We start from the raw sequence: 27,866 nt of genomic DNA, 5'->3' as shown, positions 1-27,866 counted from the left end.
ATGAGTCTGCAGAAGTAGCAGCCATTCAATAAATACATGCTGATTTATTTATATGGATAAGATGGTTTTCTTGGGGATAAATTCAAGAGGAGGTGCGAGCATTTTATTCATTTGCGATGTCCCTACCCTGACAGGCAGGTCAGCAGGTTCTAGGACAAGCTAAAATCATCCCCTATTTAAAAAAAGAAAAAAAGGTTAACCCCTGGCAAGCCTGGGGCAGGGTTGTTAAATTAAAAAAAAAATTTTTTTTTTCCCCCAGTGATTTCTAATTGTTTTTGATACAGAGGCTTGGGAAGGAGTTTCCACTGGATTCAGGATGAAGGCATGACTTCTGCGCAGTGTTGGGGGGAAAAGGGTAGGAGCAGGGCTCATGCAGCCTGGCCTCTTAGCCCACAGACGCCAAGATGATGTCTACTGGCAGCTCCTCCGAACTTCTGGCTGTCACCTGCATTGTTACTGTGTCCAAAAGCAGCAGTCGGGAGCGCACCAAGATGTCATGACCTCCCCGGAACACACCTAGAGGGAAGACAGAAGTACACGTGTGTAAGGAAGAAGGAAGCTGCAGAGGGTAGGTTGAGGGTGGCATGTGCAGCAACTGATCAAGGCAGCTGTGGTGTAGTGAAATGGGAATGGGTCTGGAAACAAGGGAGCTGGGCTGAAATCCCTAAGTGAGATCTTGTGCAAGTCACTTTACCTCTCTGAGCCACAGTAGCAACTACAAAGTAGAGGAGATGATTATACTAACCGTTTTTTTTTTTTTTAAAGCTTTGCCAGGTGCAAATGAATTAATGAACATACAAAGCTTCTACCTGGCATCACAGAGGCTCTCATGCATGTTGGCTAAATCTCAGAGCACAGATGTAGGGACAGCCCCTCCATGACAAAACCGCACTGCAAGTGTCTGCAAGACCCAGGGGACTGCTTCAGTGTGGCCAGAAACATCCGCTTAGGGTCTATCAGCTGTGAGCAGGGCACTGAAGCAGAGCTGCCTCCCAACCCTGTTTATAAACACTCAGGAAAAAAAAAATCTCTCATTTCATTTTGTTCAATTTTAGTTGAACAAAACTGCTCCCTCCCCCCCCCTTTTTTTAAAAGATTTTATTTATTTGACAGAGAGAGAGAGACAGCGAGAGAGGGAGAAGCAGGCCTCCCGCGGAGCAGGGAGCCCGATGCAGGGCTCAATCCCAGGACCCTGGGATCATGGCCTGAGCCGAAGGCGATGTATAACAACTGAGCCACCCAGGCACCCCTGCCCCCACCCCTTTAAACAAAATCTCTTAGAGAAACATACAGAGGTATTTACATACAAAATGCTATCTCTGGACTTTTCTTTAAAATAATCTGGGGTGGGGAGTAGAGTGAGTGGCAGTATAGATGCTGTTAGTTGTTGAAGCTGGAGGATGAGCACATGAGGGTTCACTGTATTATTCAATTTTTGTGTAAGTTTGAAAATTTACATGTTGACTTCTTAAAATCCCATTTCTATTAGAAAAGACCAACTAACGCAGTAGAAAATTAGAGAAAGGATATGGAAATAATTCACAGAAAAAGAAATACAAACGGCACACATATTTGGGAAGATACTTAACTTCATTCAATATACAAGAAATGTAAAATAAAAACTACACTAAGATACCATTTTCCACCCAGACTGGCAAAGTTCATTTGATAATGATTTGATAATATACTGTGTATATTACTGATTACTGTATTATACTGATAATATACTATGTTGTCCACAGTGTGAAAGGAAAGGTATACAGTTCCTATCGAAGGCAACTGGATATTTTTATCAAAATGAGAAATGCACTTTGACTTGGTAATGCCTCGGTTAATTTATCCTATAGATATCCTCAGGGCATACATGCAAAATAAAGTACGTGTATATATATGTATATATGTGATTATTCACTGTAGCACTGTTCGTAAGAGCAAAAGCCTGGAACAATCTAAACGTTCATCAATACAGGCTGACCCTATAAAATATGGTATACCTATAAAATGGAATACAAGGAAGCTAAAAAAAGTATGAAGATTCACTTTGGGATGATAAAAAAAGTCCTGGAGAAGGACAGTGTTGATAACTGCACATTAATGCAGATGTACTTAATGCCATTGAGCTGTATACCTGAGCTCAAAATGGTCAGTTTTACATTATGTACACTTTGCCACAATTAAAAAAAGAAAAAGAGGAAACTATGTATTCTTCAATTTATTTTTAATGTAATCTCCACCCCCATGTGGGGCTCAAACTCACGACCCTGAGATCAAGAGTTGCATGCTCTACCAACTGAGCCAGCCAGGCATAGGAAAGATCTGTCAAGTGAAGAGCGAAGTGCGGAACAATGTATATACCATTTACACATAAACATTTGAGTTAAAATAGGGAAATGTGTACATATACCGTCATTGTTTGTAATAGCAGTGCCAGTCGCCTGTAATCAGAATGCAACTAGATGACGGGCAGCAAGGGTGGGAGGATGTTTCTCTGCTGGTCTTTTTTTTACTTTGTGAATTTTCAATGCTGTGACTTTGAATCTCCGTGTTCCCAGTGGGAACCCTCAACCCAGGATGCAGTGGCATACAGGCTGTGAGCTACACAGGCCCTTCCCACCTAGAAATGCTGCTTACCAGCCAGGAGCAACGTGTGGGTGTTCTTGTTATCTGGCACTTTGTCTGACCTCTCACAAGGGTGCATTCCCAGGAATTTCACGATATTGCCCACAGCCTCTGTAAGGAGAAATCTCAGCATCATTAAGCCACATCTCGTTTCCCCTTTGTGTCACCACCATGCCCCCATCCCCTAAGCCTGCTCTAAGGGGCTTTTTTGGCTTATTCATTTTGTAATCTCTACACCCAACATGGGGCTCAAACTCTTGACCCCGAGATCAAGAGTTGCATGCTCTTCCACTGACCTAGCCAGGAGCTCCTCTAAGGGGCTTTTCATGAAGTGGCATCTGAAGTATGTGCTCTCGACAGGGCCCTGGATCTCTGGGGGGCAAAGGCCGGTAGGGGTGAAAGGGGAGGACACATTTCAACAGTAGCCAAGGATTTTTACCTTCAAGTGTCTTGATGGTAGACAAGGTGAATGTTTCCTCCTTCTCAAACTCATCCCCTACCTCATCCCAGGCTGCTTCGAAGTTCAGCTTCATGACCTTTTGGATGTGATCAGCGACAGTGACTTCCAGATCTTCCAGCTGGGGAGATGGAGGTGGAACTTAGGCACACACCTCCAAGGGAATGAGTTCCTGCTCCGCACATCTCTGCTCTGAACTCACTGCTCATCCCTTTGTGCAACGCATTCGGCAGGTGCTGGCTAGGCGCTGAGCACTGTGCTCGGCTCTAGGCACATACAGTAAACTGGATATCTGTCCTTCAAGTGCTCACAGCTAAGTGGTGTCCTTTCAATAGAAATGCCCTGACCCAAGTACTTACCTGAAGATATCAGCTGCCAAGATCACATCCTTTCTGAAGCCTGCCTAGAGTAAGTGCCTCAAGGATCCAGGTCTGCCTCCTATGGCTCTATCACTCCTGACTCAACAGATCCCACCCTCTGCCTCAGCTGTGTTCTCTGAGCCTGACATATTCTGGACCCTGCCTCCATCTCAGCTGTGTCCTCCCTGAACGTGACACATATTACCCCCCACCTCGGACAGAGAGCACATAAAAGTTCTCCATTCATTCACCCACCAGATCTTCACTGAGCCCCTACTCTTGGGGATGTTTAAGGTGTGCCTAAGTAGGACTCAGCTCCCACAGCAGAAGCAACGCCTCAGGGCCAGTTCTCCCAATGAGCTCACTTGGTCCTAGGGAATTCCTGATCTTAGGGTCACTGCTGGCTTAGGGAGGTCCCCTCAACAATGGCTCCAGTGTGACAATGGTGAATATCAGTTGTATTCCACAGTAACTGTCCCTTTAGTTATGAGGAGCTTGAAGAATCTGCATCCCCAGGCTGAGTATAATAGTTGGCCCTCAGATGGCACTGAGCCACTGCCCCATGGTCAAACCCAGAGCGATCCTGCACTCAGCTCCATCCAAGCTCAGAAGAGTGTAATCAGAAGTCCTTTGAGTGCATGAAAGGACCACTCAACAGATGCAAACTGATCCAACTTCTCTAGAAAGCAATTTGACAACAGGAATCAGTCTTAAAGTCATGCTTATCCTTTGACCCAACTTTTCTACTTCTAGGAATCGATCCTAAGGAAATAATCTGAAATGCAGATACAAATTTGTAGCCAAAGGGACACTTAATGCAGCTTTCACAGTGAAATTTGGAAGCCCAAATGTTCAACATTGAGGGAATAAAGATCACGTGTTATCTCTACATACCAGAGTATTTTAAAGTCATTAAAAACTTTGTTTATGAAGGATTTGTAATCATACAGGAAAATACACTATGGTTTTAAGTGGAAACAGCAAGATATATAATGTCCAGAATGACTTCAATTATATGACTCCTCCCCACCCCTCCACATAACTCCCAAGGACTACAAGTAATGTTTTCCTATTTGTTCACACTTGGTTTTTGTAGTTCCCAAGTTTTCTTTTTTTAAAGCATGTAGTCTTTTTAAGTTAAAAACAAAACAAAAACTTTCTTTCAAAGAGCCAAAAACAGCAAGAAAAAGCTTCAAGTCTAGTTGTTAGCTCCTGGAGGGGGTTGCTCTGCAGCCTCAGGCACAAAATTAAGCCTCCTGACACTAGCTTCTTACCACATATTCATCTTCATAGCCTTCATCATCGGTCTCCCCAGTGGTGGGGTCACAGTCCTTGACAGTGAACTTCATCATGCAGCTGAATGTGCAGGCCACTGCAGGGAAGAGAGGCTAGCTGGTCAGGATGTCCCTAGCCACTGCAGGGGACGAGCTCCTCCATAGGTCAGGTGGCCACAGCCTGCTCCCCAGGCCTCTGTTATATTATCAGTAGCAGCAACCCCACAGGTAGCCATCCAACCCCACAAATCTGGACAGAAGATACCACCTTGTGGAAGGGCAAAAGAGTCAAGTCATGGGTCTGAGGAGCCCCCTCACAGGGAAGAAAGAGGAAAAGCAGAGGTGCTACAGGATGGCTAAGCCTGTGCTACAGTCAAATGTCCACTGTCAAAGGCCTGGAAAAAGACGCTGGTGGGTCCCCTGGAAGGAGTGGAGTTGGGATGTTTCAGTCTTTGCACGCTCATGGTGAAATGAAAGAGCCTCTGGCTGAGGACCAGAGAGACCTGGGTTCTGCCTCTTACCAGCCACATGAACTTAGGTGACTCATTTACCCTGAGTCTCAGTTTTCTCATCTAGGAATAGGGAGAGCAGTACTCATCCCCCCTACGTCGTCTGTGAGGGTGAAATGGGATGACGTATGACAAGCTCCCAGGACTCAGCCTTTCTTCTTCTAAGACTGAAATCAAGGAGTTGAATCTCTCATAGGAGACAAATGGCTGGTGTACAACTGGCCCATCCCATCTGGATCCCAAGGCCAGGGTGGTTTCTGGAGAGGGGCTCACCAGCTGTAGGGTCTTCCTTGGGCAGTGCCACCAATGTGTAGCAGGTCCCAGGCTGGTTGTAGGGTAGGCTTCGGGCAGGCACGTAACAGAGCACCTCGTAGGCTTCAGTGGGCTCCATCTGCACCGTGACGTTCTCCAAGGTCTGGTCGTTGAGTGTGTTTGTGCAGTCAAACTGGAGCAGGGAGGAGAGGGGTTGCTTAGACACTGCTCTAGGTCCAAGCCGTGCTATAGAGAAAGAGCCCGGAGGTCCTAACTCACCCCATGACTCCTATCCCAGTACCCTTGCACAGGCTCCCTGTTCCCAATGCTGACACACAAGAGCCAGAGAGGTAATGGGTCAAGGCTGCAAGACACATACCAGCTGGTGACAGAACCTATCATCATGTTGGGCTCCTGACCAACTCAGTGTGGGACCCTATAGGACCCATCAGACTTGGGACCACTCCCTAGCCCCACACCCCAGCAGGGCCTCAGCCCTCCCTGCTCACCTGGAACACCATGTGGTCAGTGAAGGTGTGTTTGGTGCAGCGGATGACATACTCAGTCTCTGATTCAGTGAGGGCCACAGGCTCAGGTGAGGACTTGAAGAGGGGCCCCAGCCCATGGAACTCTGGCACCGCCGCCAACTGCTCTGAAAGCCACAGTCCACAAATTCACTCAGCGCTTCAATTCCCAGACCAACCCGTGATGGTTTCTAATAAATGCTCATGGCCAATTTTCCAGGTCTTTCACCCTACTGAGATGGATGGATAGATACGTATATACAACGACAGGGTACTCGCTATTTCCCAAATATACCAATGCATTTTCTCCTCTTGCTAACTTTCCTCAAGTTGTACCACCCATCATGAATACTCTCTTCCCCTCTGTCTCACAAAAGACCTCAGCCACAGAAAATTGACTGGGAGACACCAATGGCCTAGGCCTAATCCACTTGGAGACTCCTATAACTTTAGAAACTCAGCAAGGATTCTTAAAAAGGAAAAACTCTAAAGATGAGATGAGTGATGTTATAGCCACAGAATCAGGCAAAAGAACAAACTGGTCCTATACACTTGTCAGTTAAGATAAATGGCCAGTAAGGAGAGGTTTCAGATTCAGACTTGCAGAAAACCCTACTTTAAGTGGTCTGTGGGCACCTGGTAAGGCCTATCCCTATACCGCAAAGCCAGGTTCCAGCACTGGGCTGGGTCCTCTGGCCCACAGGCCCCCACCCTGGCCCATCCAGGTGAAGGAGACCTCTGGCAGCAGTCTGCACACGATGTCTGCCTACGATGGCTGCGCCTACTCTTCCCCATTCTATGGCAGGGGCAGCGTTTCTCAGACTATGGTCAGAGATCATCGGTGTCAGAATTACCTGGGTTAAAAACTCACATTCCTGGCCTGTCCTAAATAAGCTCTATCAGAATCTCTGGATTTGGGACTCAGGAATCTGCATTTCTAAGAAATTTTCTCAGATGATACTGATGTGCACTGATTATCTGAAGACCACTGCTCTGAGATTTTTAACTTGTCTTCCCAGTTAAATTGAACTCTGTAAGGACAGGAATTGTGCCCTGAAGCCAGGGATCTGATATTTTGCCCTGAACTTAGTAGGTACTCAATTCATGTTTCACGGATAGAGACAGAAAGTAGGCATTATTATTATTTTGCTTTCTCTTTGTGACTGCTTCGGCTCTCTGCCATCCGAAGGACTGTAGCTGATGAACGTGCAGACAGTAAAAAGCCCAGAAAGAGCCAGCTTATATCAGTGGGCACTTTTTTTTTTTTTAATTTTATTTATTTGACAGAGAGAGACGCAGCAAGAGAGGGAACACAAGCAGGGGGAGTGGGAGAGGGAGAAGCAGGCTTCCCGCTGAGCAGGGAGCCCGATGCGGGGCTTGATCCCAGGACCCTGGGATCATGACCTGAGCCGAAGGCAGACACTTAATGACTGAGCCACTAAGGCGCCCCATCAGTGGGCACTTTTGGGCCATCATATCACCAGCCACCAGAGTGCTTTTCTATGGGAATTTATTAAATCGGGCCCCAAGTTTCTAGACCTGATACTTAACTACCCTAGGGGATTCTGCTAGAAGCTATCAGTTAATGCCTCTGAGTTTCCGACTCTTCACCAATAAAATAGATATAATAATCTTGTTCACAGGATTATTGTGAAGATAAACGAGGCAATAAATGTCAGGATCTAGCAAAGTTCCTAAAATTGAACAGGTGATCAATAAATGTTAGACTTTGGAAGACTGTTTAAAGATGAAATTGATACCCTCTAAGAGACTTAGAAGGAGCCTTCCTTTGAAGGTGTGGCAGAATGGTGGCCCCAAGATGTGTACAAGCTAACTCCCAGAACCTACAAATACGTTGTATCACATGGTAAAAGCAAGTTGAATCTTGAGACAGGAAGATTATCCTGGATTATCTGGTGGGCCCAATGTAATTACAAGGATCCTTAAGAGAAGGAGGTAGAAGGCTCAGAGTCAGATTTGAAGAGGCCACACTGCTGACTGTGAAGGCGGAGGAAGGGGTCACCAGGAGAGGAATGGAGGAGGCCTCTAGAAACTAGAAAAAGCAAAGACACGATTCTCTCTTAGAGCCTCCAGAGGGAGCCAACACAGTGAAACCCATTTTAGACTTCTGCCCTCAGAATTTTAAGATAATGTTTGTGTTGTGCTAAGCCACTAAGTTTGTGGTGATTTGTGGTAACAGCAAGGAGAAAGTAATACAGAAGGAAAAGTTCTGTGTTAGAGTGATCCCAGTTAGCTCCAGATCCTAGTTTTGCTGAATCTGAAAGATGACAGAAGACAGGATTCTGAAATGAAATGGAATGGAATGGAATGGAATGGAATGGAATGGAGGGGAGGATTTAATTTAATTCAACAATAATTGGGAACTCACCCAATTAGGAGGAAGAAAGGCACTTTGCTAAAAGCTATGATAGAGCGTATAAAGGACAGAACCTGTGAAGAACCATACAGAACTAGTTAAGAGAAGACAGAAGAGCTGGAGTAGAAGTGATGAGCATAGGGGATCCTTCAAGAAGGAAGAGGGGCATGTGTTAGTCCTTGAAGGTGGGAATTTAGTAGATAATATGGTCTGGCAGTTAGACACATAGCCTCTACCCTTAAAAAGATAGAAGACCAGAGGAATAGATAAATACCTAAATAAAACCTTCCCAGACAATGTGGACTGAATGCCTCTGGCACCCCCCAAAAAAGTATTAGGGTCTTTGGACCCCAACTGTACTGAATCTGACATTCGGCACGAACCTGGGCTCCAGGGACCAAAGCCCTCAGAACCAAGGCTGAGTGGCAGCTCTGAGCCAGTTTGATGTGAATCTTAATTCCAACCCCTCTACTTTCTTGCCGTGCCACCTTAGGTATATCACTTTCTCTCTCTGAACTTCTGTTTCTCCAATACCAAGTGGACCTCATGACTTCCACCTGAGGGTCAAATGTGCTGTCTAAAGTACTCTTAGGGCCCAGCACTCAAGAGTAAGAACTGTCGTTGAGGGGACGCCTGGGTGGCTCAGTCAGTTAAGCAGCTGCCTTCAGCTCAGGTCATGATCCCAGGGTTCTGGGATCAAGCCCCGCATTGGGCTCCCTCCTCAGCGGGGAGTCTGCTTCACCCTCTCCCTCTGCCCCTCCCTGCTGCTCATGCTTGCTCTCTCTCAAGTGAATAAATAAAATCTTTAAAAAAGGATACGGACTGTTGTTGATTGAGTCTCTCCTAATTCCCCTGAGAAGAGCAACTACCCTAAAGCTGAGGACACCAAGCCCAGGTCCTGAAAGCCCCACCAAGCACTGCTACTCACCCTGGAAGATCTCTTGCCGGGTGGCTGCCACTTTCTCTGGCTGCTTGGCGGCTGTGATGGGGGTGCTTTCTGCAGGAGCAAACATACATGGTGACCAACAACTCCAGTAATAGGGCAGTGTGGTGTTGACCACAGAGCTGTTACTTACGGATTATAACTTCCAAACCCCGAGAGCCTAAACAGGTGAGAGTACAGAACATGTGAGAAAGAGAGGGAGTGTTTATGTGCATGTGTTTCCATTTCCTGGAGCCAGATGTAGAAAGGATTATTCCATCCTCTTTGTACAAAGCCCTCCCATCCTGGCCAGGTTTAGTGGCTTCATGGCCCATGCAGACCCTCCAGCAGAGGCCTGGATCCGAAGGCTTCTGAAAGCACAGGTGTTACTTACCTGTTCTCTGCTCTGCGATTGGTGTGGTGGCCAGGGGCACAGACTTGAGGTCAAAAGGTTTTTCCGATGGTTCTAGAGTGTACTGCTGCAGAGCTCTCTCCAGACCAGGGATAGAAACGGTCAGACCTAGAAGTCAGTGGGAGAGAGACACTGCCTGAACACACAACAGAACGAGCACCCGGAATCCCCCATGAAAGACTGAGGCCCTGGGGTCTAGGTTGTATGATCCTAGACCACCAAGAAAACCACTTAACCCTCTGGGCTTCCACTTTCTCATCTACATCCTCCTTCACAGGGCTGGTATGGGGATAAATGTATATAAAAGAGTGACTTATAGAGAGTACAGTACTATGCAAAGAGATTTTTATTAATGACTAGTGTTTGAATTCACCGCGCTGTTTCCACACACATTGGTGTGAACTGCAAGATTCTAGGTCTGCTGAGGTTACAGTCATGCCATGAAGTTGCCATGAAAGTCTAGCCGAAAGTGTCTTGCCTCAGACTTCCCCTACCCAGGGAGGGTGCGCCTGCTCTGGAGTGGTGAGAAGGGCCACAGCCCTGGGACGGGACCAAGTCAAAGATAGCCAGTGAGACTCACCATTTAGGATATAGCCTGCATTGAGGGCCTTCTGCTTCTGCTCCAGAACATTGAGATAGAAGGTGGCTCGGTCCCTTACTTCATTGTCATCGTCCATCACACACCTGTAGCCAGAACACACAGCACTCCTGACTAGAGCCCCCAGGGGTGGCAGGAGGGATGCTGCAGGGCTTCATCAGAGGGTAGTCAGAGGAAGCAAGTCTCGTAAAGCTCAGTCCCCAGATGTGCAATCCAGGCATCAAATGCACAGAGGAGCCTATAATATTCTAACTAATTACCCAAGGGGTGGTCATATTCATATTCCCTGGGCCCTCTCCCTAAAGTCCACCTAGTGAAGGAGGCAATCTCCTATATCCAGGGACACATGTCAAAAAAGAATTTAATATGACTCAACAATTCTCCTCCTGGGCGTATCCTCATGAGAACTGATGACAGGTCACACAAAAACTTGTACATGAATATTCACAAAAGCATTATTTGCAAGAGCCAAAAAGTGGAAACAACCCAAATGTCTGTCAATTGGTGAATAGCTAAAACGTGGTCTACCCGTACAATGAATTCTTTGACCATAAAAAGGAATGAAGTACTGGGACATGTTACAGCATGGATGAACCTCGAAAAAAAATCACAAAGAAGCTAAACACATGAAAGGCCACAGATTATATGATTGCATTTCTATGAAATGGTCAGATAGGGCAAATCCACAGGGACAGAAAGTAGATTAGTGGTTGTCTAGGGCTAGGTAGGAGAGTGCTGGGGGGAAGGCAAAGTGACTAGTAATGGATATAGGGTTTCTTTTTCTTTTTTTTTTAAGACTTTATTTACTTGAGAGAGAGAGAGCATGAACACAAGTTGGGGGAGGCAGAGGGAGAAGCAGACTCCCCCATGAGCAGGGAGCTTGATGCGGAGCTTGATCCCAAGACCCCAGGATTATGACTTGAACCGAAGGCAGACACCCAACTGACTGAGTCACCCAGGCGTCCCATAGGGTTTCTTTTCTTTCTATTTCTACCCTCACCAGCTAACCAGCAAAAGAGCCAAGGAGGCACAGCTGAAAACAGCCTCATCAAACTTCATACATTGCAAAAAACCCCACAGGAACCAAGGAGTCTTCATGCTGGGAAGACACACCCACAATGAGAAGAATGTCCTAGCCCAACAGACAATTACTCTGCGCTGTAAGCCCCATGGATATAGGGTTTCTATTAGGGAAGATTAAAATGTTTTAAACTGGGGTGCCTGGGTGGCTCAGTTGGTTAAGTGGCTCCCTTTGGCTCAGGTCATGATCCATGGGTCCTGGGATCGAGCCCCGCATGAGGCTCCCTGCTGGGCAGGGGGCCTGCTTCTGCCTCTCCTCCCTGCTTGTGCTCTCTCTCGCTGTCTCTAATAAATAAATAAAATCTTAAAAAAAAATGTTTGAATATACTGAAAACTATCACATTATACGTTTTATTTATTTATATTTTTTTCAAAGATTTTATTTATTTGACAGAGGGAGACACAGCGAGAGAGGGAACACAAGCAGGAGGAGTGGGAGAGGGAGAAACAGGTTTCCCACCAAGCAGGGAGCTTGATGCGGGGCTCAATCCCAGGACCCTGGGATCATGACCTGAGCCAGCCAAAGGCAGACGCTTAACGACTGAGCCACCCAGGTGCCCCACATTATACATTTAAAATTGGTGAACTTTATGGCTTGCAAAATATAGGTCAGTAAAGCTTTTTTAAAAAAAGAAAATAACTCCAAAAAAAAAAAAACCTCAATAATGGTCACAAAATTTTTGCATGATACTGTTTTTCATGCTTTTCTATTTTTTTCCCTACAATCCACAGTTGTGTAACTTCTCTCCCCCAGGGAACACCGTCATCCCTCAGGGACCTCTGGCTTAGACTCACCTCTTTAGCAACACCAAGATACTGGGTAACATCTCTTCATTCTGGGCTCCAAACTTGGCCAGAGCACTCACAGCACCTGTACTTACAAAGCAAATATGATTTACCCAGTGTATCTGACAGCTTATAGCTTGGACACTTATAGTGCTTAGAATGGGTCTTTGAGCAGAAGAGTCCCAGACCAAGCTTCCCGAGCATGGAGGCCCAAACCTGCCACCAATGCAATCAATGGCCCTGGGTGGACCTCCATTGGGCCTCAACTCCCTCATCCATTTCAGGGAGAAGGCAGCCCCATTTTTAGGCTCCAGGAGCCATTTCAGCATTGACTGCGATGAGGCCACAGAAGACAGCCACACATAGACTGCTCAGTTTCTGTATCCAAATGGCCTCAACTTGCAGTTATTAGCCTTTGGATTAATATAAATGAGAAAATGAACTATTTTAATGAATATCAATTGCTGAAGCAAGAAAAATCTGTTCAATGGGGGCATGAGAAGGACAGAAAATTTAAAATAAAATTAAGAACATGACAGTTATGCATTGAATTGTACACTCTTAAGAGTGTGAATTTTGGGGCACCTAGGTGGTTCAGTTAGTTAAGCATCCAACTCTTGACTTTGGCTCAGGTCATAATCTCAGGGTTGTGAGATCCAGCCCCGCATCAGGCTCTGCACTGGGTATGGAGCTTGCTTAAGTTTCTTCTTTCCCTCTGCTCCCCCCAAACTTCTTAAAAATTTTTTTAAAAGATTTTATTTATTTGAGAGAGAGAGAGAGCACAAGCAGGAGGAGGGGCAGGCAGAGAAAGAAGCAGACTCCCCACTGAGCAAGGAGCCCGATGCGGAACTCAATCCTGGGACCCTGGATCATGACCTGAGATGAAGGCAGATGCTTAACCAACTGAGCCACCTGGGCATCCCATGCTCCCTCTCTTAAAAAAAAAAAAAAAAAAGAATGAATTTTTCCAGTATGTGAACTGTATCTCAATAAAACTACCATTTAAAAAAAAAGCTAACCAAAACAAAACAACAACAAAAAAAAACAAGAAAAGAAAGTTAAACGTAACATGTAGTGAAAGTTAAAAACCAAAAATCAGTAACACAAATAGGAGAGCTAAAGAACCATTCAACTGGGTGACACCCAACCATCTAAGGTCCTTCCCGTCCTTCCCACAATGTTATAAATCACCGAGCTTGTGAGGCAAGAACACAGAGTGCCCATGGGCGGGGGCTCAGGTCCCTTTGGCAGGCTGCTGCTCGAGCAGCAGCTAAGAGCCCCCATTCAGCCCTGGCTCAGACCCACCTGCCCGGACCTCCTCATGTTCCAAGACCACGCGGTTATAGATGAAGCGGATGTACTTGGAGGGGTTGTTGGTCTTGGGACCCTCCTGGCCTAGAAGATGCAGGATGCGGGTGGCCAGCACGGTGAACTCGCAGTCCTCGATGAACTCGCACAGGTGCGACAGCCCGGTCTCCTTGCTCTCTGTGTTCTCCTCAATGATGCTGATGATGCAGTCCACGATGGCCCGCTTGTACTCAAAGCCGCCCTGCAGCAGGAGGGGTTGAACTGAGCAAGGAGGCTGCTCTTTCCAGAAATGATCTGTGAGGCCCAGCACCTAACCAGGACCAGGGACAGCAGTCCAAACACAGAACCTGGAGCAAGGGACCTGGCTCTCAGGGCCTCTATCTTATTTTTTGTGTAAAACAAGGTGTGAACTGAATGCTCGCTGGGGCCCTTCCAGATCTAATAGTAGATAGTTTAAGAGAAACATTTTGGGTCTCACTTTCCTTCCCGACTTTGACATAAAAGTCAGACTGGGTGGTACAGATGTTATGGAAAACAGTACAGGGGTTCCTCGGAAAACTTTATTTTTTATTTTTTTTAAAGATTTTATTTATTTATTTGAGAGAGAGGGAGAATGAGAGATAGAAAGCACGAAGGGGAAGAGGGTCAGAGGGAGAAGCAGACTCCCTGCTGAGCAGGAAGCCTGATGTGGCACTCGATCCCGGGACTCCAGGATCATGACCTGAGCCGAAGGCAGTCACTTAACCAACTGAGCCACCCAGGCGCCCCTCAGAAAATTTTAGAAAACAGAATTACCGTATGATCTGGCACTTCTGCTTCTGGGTATACACTCAGAAGAATAGAAAGCAGGGTCTCAAAAAGATAGCTGTACACCCATGTTCAAAGCAGCATTATTTATAATTGCCCCAAAGTGGAAGCAACCAGTGTCCATCAATGGATGAATGGATGAACAAAATGTGGTCATTCAGCCATAAAGGGAATGAAATTCTCACATGTCCTACAATATGGATGAAACTCAATGGGGCGCCTGGGTGGCTCAGTCGTTAAGCATCTGCCTTCGGCTCAGGTCATGATCCCAGGGTCCTGGGATCGAGTCCCGCATCGGGCTCCCTGCTCCGCGGGAAGCCTGCTTCTCCCTCTCCCACTCCCCCTGCTTGTGTTCTCTCTCTCGCTATGTCTCTGTCAAATAAATAAATAAAATCTTTAAAAAAAAAAAAGAAACTCAATGACATTTATGCCAAGTGAAATAAGCCCATCACAAAAAAACAAATAGTGCATGATTCTACTTATATGAAAAATCTAGAGCAGTCAAATTTATACAGATGGAAAGAACGGTGGTTTCTGGGGACTGCAGAGGGAAATAGAAAGTTATTGTTTAACAGGCACAGAGTTTCAGTTTTACAAGATGAAAAAGTTATGGAGATTAGCTCTACAACAATGTGAATATATTTAACTGTATTGAACCAGACACTTAAAAGGTTAAGATAGTAAATTTTATGTCATGTGTATTTTACCACAATTGAAAAACAAACAAACAAAACAAAACCCAAAGCAAACAGAACGGGGCAGCAGAAAGCCGAGAGACCCCAGACCAAATCTGTGCTTTGCGACTTACAGACACTAATGACAGAGGTGCCAGGCATGTAATCTGGCAATGGAAGTGGAGTGGATGGGAGGGGTGAGGCACTGGACAGTGCCCATAGCACCTAAAGAGGGAAATCACCACTCAACCCAGTGTTGCCAGATCTGAATTTTGTAGGAGAAACTAGAAATCCGTTGTGCCAGTGTTGGTGGCTGTTTTCCTGATTTGTAAATAAGGGCCACTAACTTGAAATGTTTAAAACTTTGTATAATCCAAGTACAACTTGGCTGTGGGTCAAATCTGGCCCCTGTTCTCAGATTAGTTTGTTTTACCGCTGTGAGTCACTTTCCTTGTCTGAACCTTAGGCACCTTCATAATGACCATCAGTGTACTTACTTGACAGGTTACTGTGAAGAGTAAGAAAGATGCTATTTGTATGCTGTTGTACTTCAGTGAGGCTCTTACGTGAATAGGCGCACTGTAAACTTTCAAAGGCTATTTTCAGTGTCAGTTTTACAGCCAGCCAAGCAGCATGGGGGGGCAGCAAGAAGCTCAGAGTAACTGCAACGAGGCTTTGCTGGCAGCTGCTCTGACTAGAGAACGACACAGCCCTGTGCACGAGCAACAGACCCATTCCTAAAGGACAAGGTCTCAGTGTCTGACTGCCGCACTCTAATGAGTGAACGTCTTACACTTAACTGATATTTGGAACCATGAATTTTTCTGGGAGGAAAGGAGGTCTGGGAGAAAATCATGGAGTCTGGAGCCAGATACATCTCCATTCAGATCTTGGCTCAGATACTTACTGGGCAGCTGACCAGAGGCAGGTCACTTCACCTCTCTGGGTCTCAGATCCCTGATTTTAAAGGGAGAAAATGATGTCTGTTGACAAGGCCTGTTATGAGGATCACAAGATTGTGTGCACTGTGTAGCGTCTCCAAAATGCTGGCCCCATTAGCTGAGGGCTAAGTATTAGCGCCCTCCTCCCCTCTAATATCTTAGGAGCCCCAAAGACACCCCAGGCAAGGGCTCCTCACCTGCCTTGGTCCAAGGGCTACTCTGGGCTGGGACAAAGGGGCAGCTGGGGACCAAATCTACTCTAAAACCCTTTGCTTCTGCTCCTCTGAATTAACTGGTTTTGTTGAGACACCCAAGGAAGGCAGTGTAAGTGAATCACTAATTCACATCAGAAACAAAAACAGAACCCAATGTCACATTATGAGCATCAATTTCAGAAGAAACCAACCCTGGAGCTCATGGAATGGCCCCCAAAATTTCTATACTAGACAGCAGTGAAGAACACAGGTTTTCCTGACTCTGGCACAAGCACTGCCACAGGGCATCTGCTGTATCTTTAAAGCCAGGTTGGTGAGTCACTGGTTATTACTTTAATTACTGGGAATTGGTGAATGTTTATACTGTGGTCCGTGAGGAGTATAAAGGGCCACAGGCACCAGGAAATCCACCTGGTTAACAGGTTGATCTGGGTACCCCCCAAGAAGAGGATCTTGGCTCCAAACTGAGCATGGAGCTGCCAGGTCACTTCCTACATGAGGAGACCTGACATGCCCCAAATGCCTGCTCTTACCTCTTCCCGCAGCATGGTGAACAGGAAGTTCATGAGCACGGCGTGTTTGCGAGGATACTTCTGACACAGGGCACTGATGGCCTGGACCACCACCACCTGAGTGAAACAGACATGTGTGAGCAGCAGCCCCTGCCACTAGGGTGGGTCAGGTTACCTAGTTCACTAAGTGCCAACGGAGTCCTTCCTTAGGCCCAGCCAGGCCGTACCTAGTGGGCAAGGAGAGAAGAACTCCATCTCTGCCCTCAGGGAGCACATGACCCCCCCAAGCCCATCCAACTAGGGAGGCATGCACACCAGCCCCAACAGCTCCAAATGCAGACTCTGGGTCCCCCAAACTCAGCTTTCCTCAGACCTCAAGCTAAGTCCACAGGCCCCTCTCCGTCCCCCCTGTCTTGCTTCTCTTCCTACCTCCACTCCCACAATTTCACCAATCAGCTGTTCTGACTCCTCCCTGGGTACTCTGGCCTTGACCCTTGCACACTATCTCTTTAGCAGTCCTACCTCCTCCCGTGGTTTTACCCCCCTCTTCTATGCCACTCACTCCCAAACCTTTGTCTATTGTCTGAGCTCAAGACCAGTGTTTCCAAATGTCTACAGGCAACTCCACCTGGCGCCCACTGGCACCTCAAACTCAGCATGTCTGCAATCACCATCATTACCTTCCCATTCTCCTCACCCAGGACCCGACTCTCCCTCCTTCCCCAAACTGACCAACAGTACCACCATCAGCCCATACCAGAAAACGAGAAATCTCTGACACTTGCTCCCTCAGCCCTCACTCCGTGCCCTGCCAACCGGCCTCCCAAAGGAACGATATGGACAAAGACCCTGGGGCAGGATGTGTGTGTCTCCCAAGGCTGGGCCCTGTGAAGGACGACATGCCACCCCCTCCACCACGTCCTCAAGCCTGACCAGCCCCCAGGTCAATCCTGGCCTGGGGGCTGGGGAACGTGGGGGAGCAGGCACAGAGTTATCTGCCTCACTCTGGGGACGGCAGGTATTCCAGGCATTCCCAGGTACCTTGAACTCATCTGAGATCTCTGACATGAAGGACGAGATCTGCTTCATGAGGCGGTCGATGCTGCTCTCACTGCCGGTCTTGAGGAGTGTGGTGATGGCCAGCGTGGCGATGCTGCGGTTTGAGTCCGTCACCAGGTTCTCCAGGTCCAGATTGCAGGCCGTCACTGCGGACGGGTGCTTCATGGCCACCTGTTTGGGAGGACGGAGAGAACAGAGATAAAAAGGGATTTCTGTTATTCTACTGGATGGCTCTGGCCTGGTCAGAGGTCCTTTGGATGAGCCCATCTCACCACCTGGTAGAAACGAACTGTGACCAGCACCACACCTTTTGCAACTCAGGTCAGGGGCCACGACACGCCTCCAGCTGGATCAGGCCATCTCCCTGACCCTCTCAAAAGGCCAGACCCCCATTCTGCCCACCCCTGAACCCTTACCTTATTGAGGGTGCGGACAGCAGCATAGCGGAGAGCGGCCTTGGGTGAGCTGCAGAAAAGCTGGAGCACTGTGGGGAGACAGACGCCATGTGCCAGGCTGCCCTCACCGCTAAGCAGCTGGGAAAGCCCAGGCCTCCAGGGGAGGGGCAGGACAGGGCACAGAGGGCATGCAAAGACTAGGGGGCTGTTCAGACCCAAACGCTGCGCTCACTTCCCTGCTGGCACCCTCACCACAACCAAGGAAGAGAGCTCATGAGCAAAGAGGCCTTAATATGCTCGTGAGAGCCCAGTGGGTGTCGTGAATGATGATGGCTGCTACTTACTGAGCACCTGCCATGTGTCAGGCATTGTGCCAAGGAGCCGTTGTGCCTTGTCTCATTGATTTCTTACCATCCCACGAAGCAGCTTTTATTATTATCCCCATTTAACAGATACAGAGACTGAGGCATGCAGGGGTAAAGCTACTAAAGTAACTCTAGACTAGCTGCCAGTAAACGGCAGAACCAGGATTGAAATCCAGGACTGCCCACACCTGAAGCCTGAGCCCTTTACGCCTGTGAAGTAGAACTGCACTCCTCTCTCCTGGGCATGTATAGAAACCAGCAGAATTACCTCAGTCCTGGCTTCACCAACTGCCCTGGTTCATATCCTATGTGGGTACACGTCAGGCAGCATATCCCTCCCTGTGCCTTGGCTGTCAGGAAGCCAGGACTCCAACCCAGGCTATCGAGCTCCAGTGTCCAGGCTGAGGGACCCCTCTGAATTGCTTTCTCCTTTGAGACAGCTTGGCCCCCGGTGAGCATGAACTGGTTTTATAAATCTTGGGTTTTTCCACCAGGCCCTCTTGCCATGGCTAGCCAGCCCAACAGGCTGCAGAGTGGATCTGAACCCCATCTCTGCCTGTTACCAGAGCCCCAGGCTCTTTAATGAATAGTAAGGTAGGACTAAAAATACCCTATCCCCAGACATAATGCACGTGAGAGAGCCTGGTACAGTGCCTGCCACCGAAAAAGTACTTCCTAGATCCCGAATCCTTTTCTTAACACTATGCTCTGGCCTGTTGGAGGGCTTTTTCTTTCCTTCCCCCAACCCTCAGCCTGGGGCCTAGTTTCCAGTAGGAATAAACGTATGGGGTTAGGGCGAAGGGATGTCTGTAACCTGACACAGCCGGGGCCAGCTCTTTGGCGCTACAGCCTGGAAGATTGACGATGGCCGAGGCAGCTTCGTACACCACCATCTCGTGCTTGTTGCGCAAACAGCTCTCAATGAAGTCAAACAGTGGGCTGTCACGGCTACAAAAGAATACGGGTGGCAAGAAGTTGGGGATGGCCCAGCACTGAACGAGGAATCACCTGGCCAGGGGAGACAAGAGCCATTACCTGCCGTCCTCCTCCTCCAGCTGCTTGCTGGCCACCCGGATCATCATGCAGTAGGCAAAGGGAGACTTGAGGCCATGCCGGGTGAACTTGCTGATCATTTTATTGACAGCCAGGCGGTCGTTCTTACGCACATGGTACAGGAGCCCCAGAGCATGGTACTAGAGGACAGGGGATGACGGCAGAGCACAGGTGTGTGAAGTTCAGGTCTACCGGCTGTGTGGCAGTGTATCTGTAGTCAGCTCTTGCCCCCGATTTTGGCAAGGGTCCCAACGGAAAGCATCAGTACAGATGTGGAGGGGACAACAGATGCCACAGAGATGAACGAATGGGACATGGTGTCTTTCAATAAGAGAAAGTGGGGCCAGGCCCCGAGCATGGACATGTGTGGTCAAGGTGGCTTGCAGCACACCTCCCATGAGACCTTATAGCATTAAATCTTACGATGCCCCTGAAGGTAAATACCTGTAGTCCCACTGACTTGCCCAAGGACTCATGGCCAGTACTGGCAAAGGTAGGTCTGGAGTGCCCAAAGTCAAGGGATTCCCCTTATGGAGATGTAAGGTGCACAGAGTTATTTCCTATCCCCCTGCTCTTTGTTTCTTTACCAGAGTGGTGTTCAAGGGCTAAGTCATGCAGCTGTGGCTGTCTTGTATGTGAGAACCTTCTCTGACCCTGGGAAGTATCTTGAGGGGCCACAGCTGGCCCTGAAGAGGGGAGTCAGCACAAAGGGTGAAGAGAAAACACATAGGGAGCACCTACAGGTATGCATCCAACAGATCAGATGGGTTTTTTTGTTTGTTTTTTATTTTAAGATTTTATTTATTTGAGAGAGAGAGGGAGAGGGAGCACGACCAGGGGGAAGGGCAGAGGGAGAAGCAGACTCCCCGCAGAGCAGGGAGCCCGATGTGAGGCTCGATCCAGGCCCCTGGGATCATGACCCGAGCAGAAGGCAGATGCCTAACCCGAGAGGTCAGATGTTTTAGATGCTATCTCATATTGTCCTCACAGCTTTGTGAGGCAGAAACTTTCATTCCCATTTTACAGACAAGGAAACTGAGACTCACAGAGGTAAAAGGAATTCCTGGCCTAGGTCACTGAAAAAGAGTTAAGTAGCTGAAAGCCCCACCTAGGTATTTATATGCATCACTAACCAAACCAGCTTGGCAAAGGTCCTCTGCCTGCCTGGCCCAAGTTTGCTACCTCCCATACCCCAAAACACTACTCAGCTGGTTATCAAATACTTGAATATTTCTGTCCCAGCTGGTAAGCAGCCTCTAACTTAAACCTTCCCAAGTGGTGCCCTGGATTCTTTCCCCACACTCCCAAGTCTCCCCACAATCCAATGACAGAAGATTAAAGTCTGCTCCTGCTAGGGACCACCAGGATCTCCATGGTGAGTGTCCATTCTGACCGGCTAGTGCCATGCCATCTACCTAAGGATCGTAAATATCATCGCTCTGCTCACACCTCACCTGGACCATGATGTTATCACTGGATGCCGCCTCCTGGGCCTCATTCACCCAGCGCTTGACCACGTCAAAGCTGCACTTCAGCAGGTGCTATGGGAACAGAGCACATTAGAAAGCAGGCAGGCTTTCTCAACTATCATACATCCTGGCCCCAGCTCACAGTTCAGTCCAGCTCTGGATCCTCCCTCAGACACAGCCCAGAGCCTCTCCGTTATGCTGGTTCTGTGAGACTGCACAAGAATAGCTCCTACCCTCACTCTCTGCCCTGGTGGCAGATCTCCCACCAGACCCAAATTCCAACCATCGGTCACCCCAAGGGATGGGTCAAGAGTTCCCCAGCATGCTTCACTAAGAAAGTAGGTGGGACTCTCAGATCTGGGGATACAGAAACCCTTTTTGTCCTACTGAAAAGCAACACTGGTATTTCCTCAGTTTCCCAATCTGCTGTCCAGCCCCCCAGGGTGCTACACACCAGGGAAGACACCAGGGCAGAGCTGGAGACACTGGGCACCTTGTCCACAATGGCCTGTTTCATGTAGCGCTCGATAGCCTGCAGCATGGTGCTCTGTGGGGACAACAAGTAGGGGCAGGAGGGGACCCAATCAATCCTTGGCGACCGTCAGGAGTGCAGGTGATGGGTGGAAGAGTGAGGGCAAGAAGGAGGCAAACTTTTATCTGGTGTTCCTGCACCCTACCCACACCCCCACAACGGCTGGCCCAGTGCTTTGCCCAGGAGACTGAGCCTTGCCAAGAAGCAGGGAAGGAGAATGGCTGCTTGGTGGGGGCAGGAGACTCACGTCAGTAATCTGGCAGAGGGCACGCACAGCTGGGCCCCGGTAGTTGTCTTCTTTCCCAGTCATGTCCTTTGTTAGGCTGTGGGAGGGGAAGGCATCATCCACACATAGGAGATTGGCCCTTCCCGAGCACATGTCCCCATCCATTCCTCCCCAGCTCTGGTCACCACGCTTGCCTGAACTACCATACAAGTCTCCTAACTAGTGCCCTCACTGTATCCTTACTCCTTCCTGGTCAAAAGCCACATGGCAACAAGATAGATTATATGAAACTCAAAAATGACCAGGTCACTCTCTGGCTTGGATTAAAACATTTCCAAGGCTTCCTACTCCCATCATCAAGTGTAAGTTCCTTAACAGAGAAGTCCCCAAACTGGTCATGCTCTCTCCTCTCCAAGCCTTTGTATATGCTATTCCCTCAGGCTGGAGCACTCCTGGCCCCCTCCACCTCTGTCCTGCTATCTATCTATCTAGATTTCTATCTTTCTTCCTTTTTTTAAAGATTTTATTTATTTATTTGACAGAGAGAGACACAGCAAGAGAGGGAACACAGCAGGGGGAGTGGGAGAGGGAGAAGCAGGCTTCCCGCTGAGCAGGGAGACCGATGAGAGGCTCGATCCCAGGACCCTGGGACTATGACCTGAGCCGAAGGCAGACGCTTAATGACTGAGCCACCCAGGTGCCCTTACCTCTCTCTCTCTCTTTTTTTTCTTCCTCCCTCCCTTCCTTCCTCCCCCCCTTTCTCTTTCTTTTTTAATAAGAATTTTGGAAGAGTTTTGTTTTGTTTTTATAAGATTTTATTTATTTGACAGAGAGATAGAGCACAAGTAGGCAGAGTGGCAGGCAGAGGCAGAAGACTCCCCGTTGAGCGGGGAGCCCGACGCAGGACTCGATCCCAGGACCCTCAGGTCAGGGTCATGACCTGAGCCGAAGGCAGACGCTTAACAACTGAGCCACCCAGGCGCCCAGAAGAGATTTGTTTTCAGTGGCTTCTTTCTTTCTTTTGAAAAAATATGGAATGCTTCACAAATTTGCCTGCCATTCTTGAGCAGGGGACATGCTAATCTTCTTTGTATTCCAATTTTAGTATATGTGCTGCCAAAGCAAGCACTGTCCTGCTATTTCTCACTCATCCTTCAGGACTTTACTCAGACAAGTCTAGGAGACCTTCCCTGATCCAAATTCAAGTTGGCTATCTTTCTGGTCTGTTCTCACAGTCTATCATACATCCCATGATAAACTCTTATTATATCTTAACGTCTGTCTGCCTGGCTATTTTCTCTGTTAATTCTGGGGCTGTAGAGCTCATGTTGGTCTTATTTGCTGCTATATTCCCAGAGCCACACACAGGGACTGGTGAATATTCAATAAATAGTTTCCAAATGAACCTGCAATGGAACGTACAACATCCCCCCAGCTCCAAAGTGTGGCAAGAATAAGAGAACTGAGCCCTAGTTCTTAAGGACAGGGATTAGAGGGGCGCCTGGGTGGCTCAGTCGTTAAGCGTCTGCCTTTGGCTCAGGTCATGATCCCAGGGTCCTGGGATCGAGCCCTGCATCGAGCTCCCTGCTCAGTGGGAAGCCTGCCTCTCCCTCTCCCACTCCCCCTGCTTTGTGTTCCCTCTCTCACTGTGTCTCTGTCAAATAAATAAATAAAATCTATTAAAAAAAAAAAGACAAGGATTATATTTTAGTCACATTTGTCCCCTGAATAACTCATTCTAAAGCAGAAACCAGTACTTGGTAAGTGAGCCTGTCTCTATACCCTCTGCATTCTCCATGTCTATTTTTCTTGTGTTCTCTCTTGGTACTCACTAAAGTCTTTGTGAAAGTTCCAGGCTGGCTCAGTTGACTGAGAGGAATCAAGGAAGCAAGGAAGGATTTATGCCTAAGGTAAGGCTAGATAATTAAAAGGGAAACTGTACATTCTAGAGGCTGCCATGGGTTGGGCAGCAGTAACTGAAAGAAGAGGGAGACAAAAGAGGAAAGGGTGCCCGGCATATGTCAAACAAAGTCTCATTGCCTGATACACATGAGAAAAATCGGCCTCTGTGGCAATGGCATCCATCAAAGAAGCCATCCACAGACCCAAGACTTACCTGCTGGTGACGATGATAACATCCTCAGCGATGCAAGACATCTCCTTGATGGTCAAGTAGCACATCCGACGGAGTGTGGGCTGGTTAAGAAATAGAAAAAGCCCTATGACCCGTGGCTCACCATGAGGGCCAAGGTTAAGAAAACTCCAATCCACACAAAAGTAGACCTTACTGACTGAAGGCACTTACATCATTGGACTGAAAAAGCTTGGTCATGGCAAAGAAGGCCTCGGTTGCTTCGGTGGTCCCTAGGTGCTCCCCCTGTTTTAATCAAAAAAGAAGTCTCAGCCTGGGACAGAGAGGCCAGAAGGCTCTTCCTGCCAGATTAGCCCAAGCCAGATCCCCAGACCCTGGAGAGGTTCCATCAAGGGCAACACATCAGAGTTAGACACTGAGGGGACTGAGAGCTGGATGACAACCACACAGGAGCTAACAAAAACCCTAAGGGTTATCTGACTTAGCAACCCTCCCAATAACCCCTAGCACCATTTTCCCCACCCCCAAGCTCCATCCTCTTACCTGGTTTATGAGGTAAAGGATCTTGGTGAGGATGTGGGCACATTTTCGAGGGTTGATGGGAGTTTCATTAAATACACGGGCCTAAGAAGAAGCAATAAAGAACATTAGCTTCTAGCCTAGTTTATTTCCCTCCCACTGACTGCCCTCAAGCACATTCAAGGTCTGAGAAGTCCTAGGGTAAATAAATACATTTGCCTGAATGAGCTTATTTTCATAAGGGAACAGTTTTGTTTTGCTTTTTCCTCCTCAAATCTTCCCTAAATATTAGTTAAGGATGTGCTGACTTACTAACAGATACTTAGTAGTAAACACCTGTTAACTAGAAACAGAGAGAACAAAAACAATAAATGCAAGCATAATGAAGTCTCTCCAGGAATGAAGTTTTCTTGTCTTTCCAGGAACAGGTTTTCTCCCTTACTGTTCTTTAACCCACCACTTTGAATGCATTCGTATTTTGAGCCTGCTGTGAATACTTAGGATGAAAGAGGGCAAATGACACTTGCCTCCTGGAGTACTGCACTCTTCTCAAGATGCTGGAATGGGTTGGAGCCTCCACCTACAGAACAGAGAAGACTGAGTATAGGTTGTAAGCCTAAACTGCAAACCTTCCAGACATTGAGAAGGAAAAGATGTCACTATTGTCTACCTAGCCCCAAGTTCAAATTACTCCAGAATGGCAATCAAAGCTCTACAACCTGCATATAGATCCTACCACTCTCTTGCAGGGAGCTCCCTCTACCCCAAACCACTTAAGTCACCCAGCAGCCCTGGTACAGTCCTTCTGTGCCTCTCATAGCATCTTGTCTTGCATTCATTTACGTAACTTGTACTTAACTGAGTCTCTACAATGTGTGGGGACCACCATCTCCTAGTGACTAGAATTTCTTCACAGCAAATGTCACATTTGTAATTAATTACAGGTGTCATTATCTGGCTGGTGTCTATCTTCTCCATTACGCCTGTGACGTAATATTCCCAGCTCAGGCACTGAGCGTCTCATTTGTTCCACTGCAGTCTCAGAATGCAGTACAGTGCCTGGCATACTGTACACGCTCAATAGATGTTTGCTGAATAAATGAACGGAAGAGGGTTCTCAGCCACACAAGACTGGCTCCACAGATTACACCCCAGTCTCGCCAGCAGCAGCGCAGCCTCGGCGAATCCCAAGAGGTCTCACGGAGAAAGTCACAACGGTGCATCTGGCCGGGCCCCTCCCCCTGACAGCTGGGGAAACTGAGGCCCACACAGGCGCATGACCCGCCCAAGGTCACCCCCCGAATCGTGGTCCGAGCTCACGAGAGGGGGCAGTGGAGCATGCTCGGGCTCTCCGAGGTCTGCCACTGACCAACGGCGGACCTTGGCACAAACCCTGTCCCTCACTGAGTCTCGGCTTCAGGTCTAGGCAGAGGCCCGGAAGGAGGGCTCCCAAAGAGGGTGCAGAGAGCCTGCGCTAAGGTCCAGCCTCCCCCAAGCCTACGCCCCCTCACCCGATTCCTCGTCTTTCTTGTCGAATTTCTTCAGCATGGTGGTGCCCGCAGGGCCCAAAGCAGCAGCCCCGTGGTAGTCCCGCGCAGTGAGCAGCGGCGATCGGGCGGCGGTACCGCACAGTCAACTTCCGGCCGGCCACGTCGCCCTGCGCTCTGCGCAAGCGCAACCTGCGCTCTGCGCAAGCGCACAACCCAGGGCTGCTCCCCGCTTTAACCCTCTCCCTGCAGGGGAAGGACAGGTCTCAGGTCCCGGGGTTCGCGTGGAAGGGTGGAGGCCCTAGACTCGGGGCTGACGTGCACCCCAGCTCTGCGCCTTACGTCCTTCTTATCCGTGCAATGGGAGCGGTGGTTCCTCCCTCACTGCATTGTGGCGTTAGTTTAAACGGGCTTTCGAAGGTGAGGTCCCTAGCACACTGGCCCGCAGTAGACACCCAATTGTTACCTGTTATTATTGTCAGCTTCTCGGGGGCCCTCACTTTCAGTCTCCTTACCTTGCCTGATTTTTCTCCCAAGCTCGAATTACCATCTAACACACTGTATTTTTACTTTATTGATTTTATTGTCTTTTATTCACAGCCGTGGATAATGTTCGTATATAGTAGGTGCTCAGTCAATTCTTGTTGAACGAATGAACTTTCATGCATGAAATGCATGAACTTTATCTTAATAATTCATATCTGCCCACCCACCCTCCAATCACATCTAATCCTGGTGCAAATTGTTTTGTACTTTATTAACTTTCAGGGATCTAAAGTAAGAAATCAGCATAGAAACTTAAATGTGCTTTTAAAATACTTTAGATATTTATCGATCGCCTACTAGATGCACCGCCCTAGTGCTGGAGGCGGGCATGGACTGAAAGGGGAAAAAGAAACGTCACCACAGTTTGTCTTCCTGGGCACCTGCGCGGGACACCCTGAGGCTAAGGTAAGGATGGTGCGTGCCAGCGTGCCAAACTGCATTTGGCTACTACAAACCAGAGTCAGGATAGCCGAGCGCTGCAATGCGTGTCAGGCGCCAGCTTGCCTGGAGAGGGGGCTGCCCGAAGTCAGGCGAGGAGAAGGAGCCCTGGTGAGCCAGTGGTGGAGAGCAGCGGCAGGGGGTGGGGCAGAGGCTCATAAGTGAAAGAGGGAGTAACAGCATAGCGGAGGAGTGGAATTAGGGGGAGGGGCCAGACGCTAGGGTTAGGCTTTGCTGAGGCTGAGGCTAGGGGCTAGAGGGAGAGCGGAGGAAGATCTTGCGCCAAGGTGAAATTGTCAAGAGCCAGAAAGATACTCAAAATCCTTAACCAGTAACACCACTCCTTATCCGGTGGAAATCATCCAAAAGAAAATAAACTTGCCCACTGCAGGAGTTTGCAGTAAGATAATTGGAAACACCCTAAATGTCCAGCAATAATGGGATGGTTAAGGGAATTATGGTAGATCTATCAGATGAAATATTCCTTGCCCTTTATAAAGGAATATTTCTGATGACTTGGGAGGCAATATGCAAACTTCTTAAATGAGACATTAAACGAGAAAAGCAGGGTGTAAAAGTGTTCACAATTAAGGTGAGATAAATATGCTTTGTGGTTAAAAAGCAGAAAAGAACCTCAGAAATTTGGATTGTTAATGTTAAGAGGGTGAAATACAGATGAATTGGGCTAAATACAGATGAATTGTATTGGGCTAAAACATCCTTTTATGTCTTTATGTTAATTCTATAAAACTATATACCAGGGCCAAAAAGTACAATACCTTTCTGAAAATAAGAATAGTGGGTGGTGACTCCAGCTCTAACTATGGGCTTTTATATGTGTGTGTATATATATATATAAAATTGTAGGGTTTTTATTATTTTTAAATGTTAATATATATTCTTCAGGAATATATATTAAGTCCTTGTAGAAACACAGAGTACTGAAAGTACAGGAGAAACTAGGAAAATCTGAATGACATTGGTAGATTGTATCAATATCACTATACTGGTTGTGATATTACTTTTTATTAATTTTATTAGTTTAAAAAATTGAGGTAT

The 27,866-nt window shown here is 47.8% G+C and overlaps 1 protein-coding gene and 1 non-coding gene across 2 annotated transcripts; both read right to left on the bottom strand.

Annotated features, from left to right (window-relative positions):
• Positions 1 to 24: 24 nt before the first annotated feature.
• COPG1 (COPI coat complex subunit gamma 1) lies at positions 25 to 25,996 on the bottom strand. Its single transcript, XM_025885729.2, has 24 exons — positions 25,848 to 25,996; positions 24,864 to 24,916; positions 24,361 to 24,441; positions 24,031 to 24,102; positions 23,842 to 23,921; positions 21,747 to 21,822; positions 21,422 to 21,514; positions 20,953 to 21,039; positions 19,481 to 19,638; positions 19,260 to 19,393; positions 18,102 to 18,169; positions 17,668 to 17,856; positions 16,648 to 16,743; positions 13,475 to 13,718; positions 12,179 to 12,254; positions 10,286 to 10,389; positions 9,688 to 9,813; positions 9,300 to 9,368; positions 5,980 to 6,122; positions 5,492 to 5,663; positions 4,710 to 4,807; positions 3,059 to 3,197; positions 2,632 to 2,730; positions 25 to 516 (listed from the first exon to the last, which is right to left on the bottom strand). The coding sequence occupies exons 1-24, from the start codon at positions 25,882 to 25,884 to the stop codon at positions 386 to 388; spliced, it is 2,625 nt and encodes an 874-aa protein (XP_025741514.1). The 5' UTR covers positions 25,885 to 25,996; the 3' UTR covers positions 25 to 385.
• Positions 22,751 to 22,854, bottom strand: LOC112834310 (U6 spliceosomal RNA). Its single transcript, XR_003210836.1, has one exon. It is a non-coding gene; the product is annotated as a U6 spliceosomal RNA (small nuclear RNA).
• Positions 25,997 to 27,866: the final 1,870 nt, after the last annotated feature.

The sequence above is a fragment of the Callorhinus ursinus genome, unplaced genomic scaffold (assembly GCF_003265705.2).
Source record: "Callorhinus ursinus isolate GAN/ISIS: 27379988/994484 unplaced genomic scaffold, GSC_fseal_2.0 scaffold15, whole genome shotgun sequence".
NCBI classification, from domain to species: Eukaryota; Metazoa; Chordata; class Mammalia; order Carnivora; family Otariidae; genus Callorhinus; species Callorhinus ursinus.
This window is presented reverse-complemented; position numbering and strand designations above follow the sequence as displayed.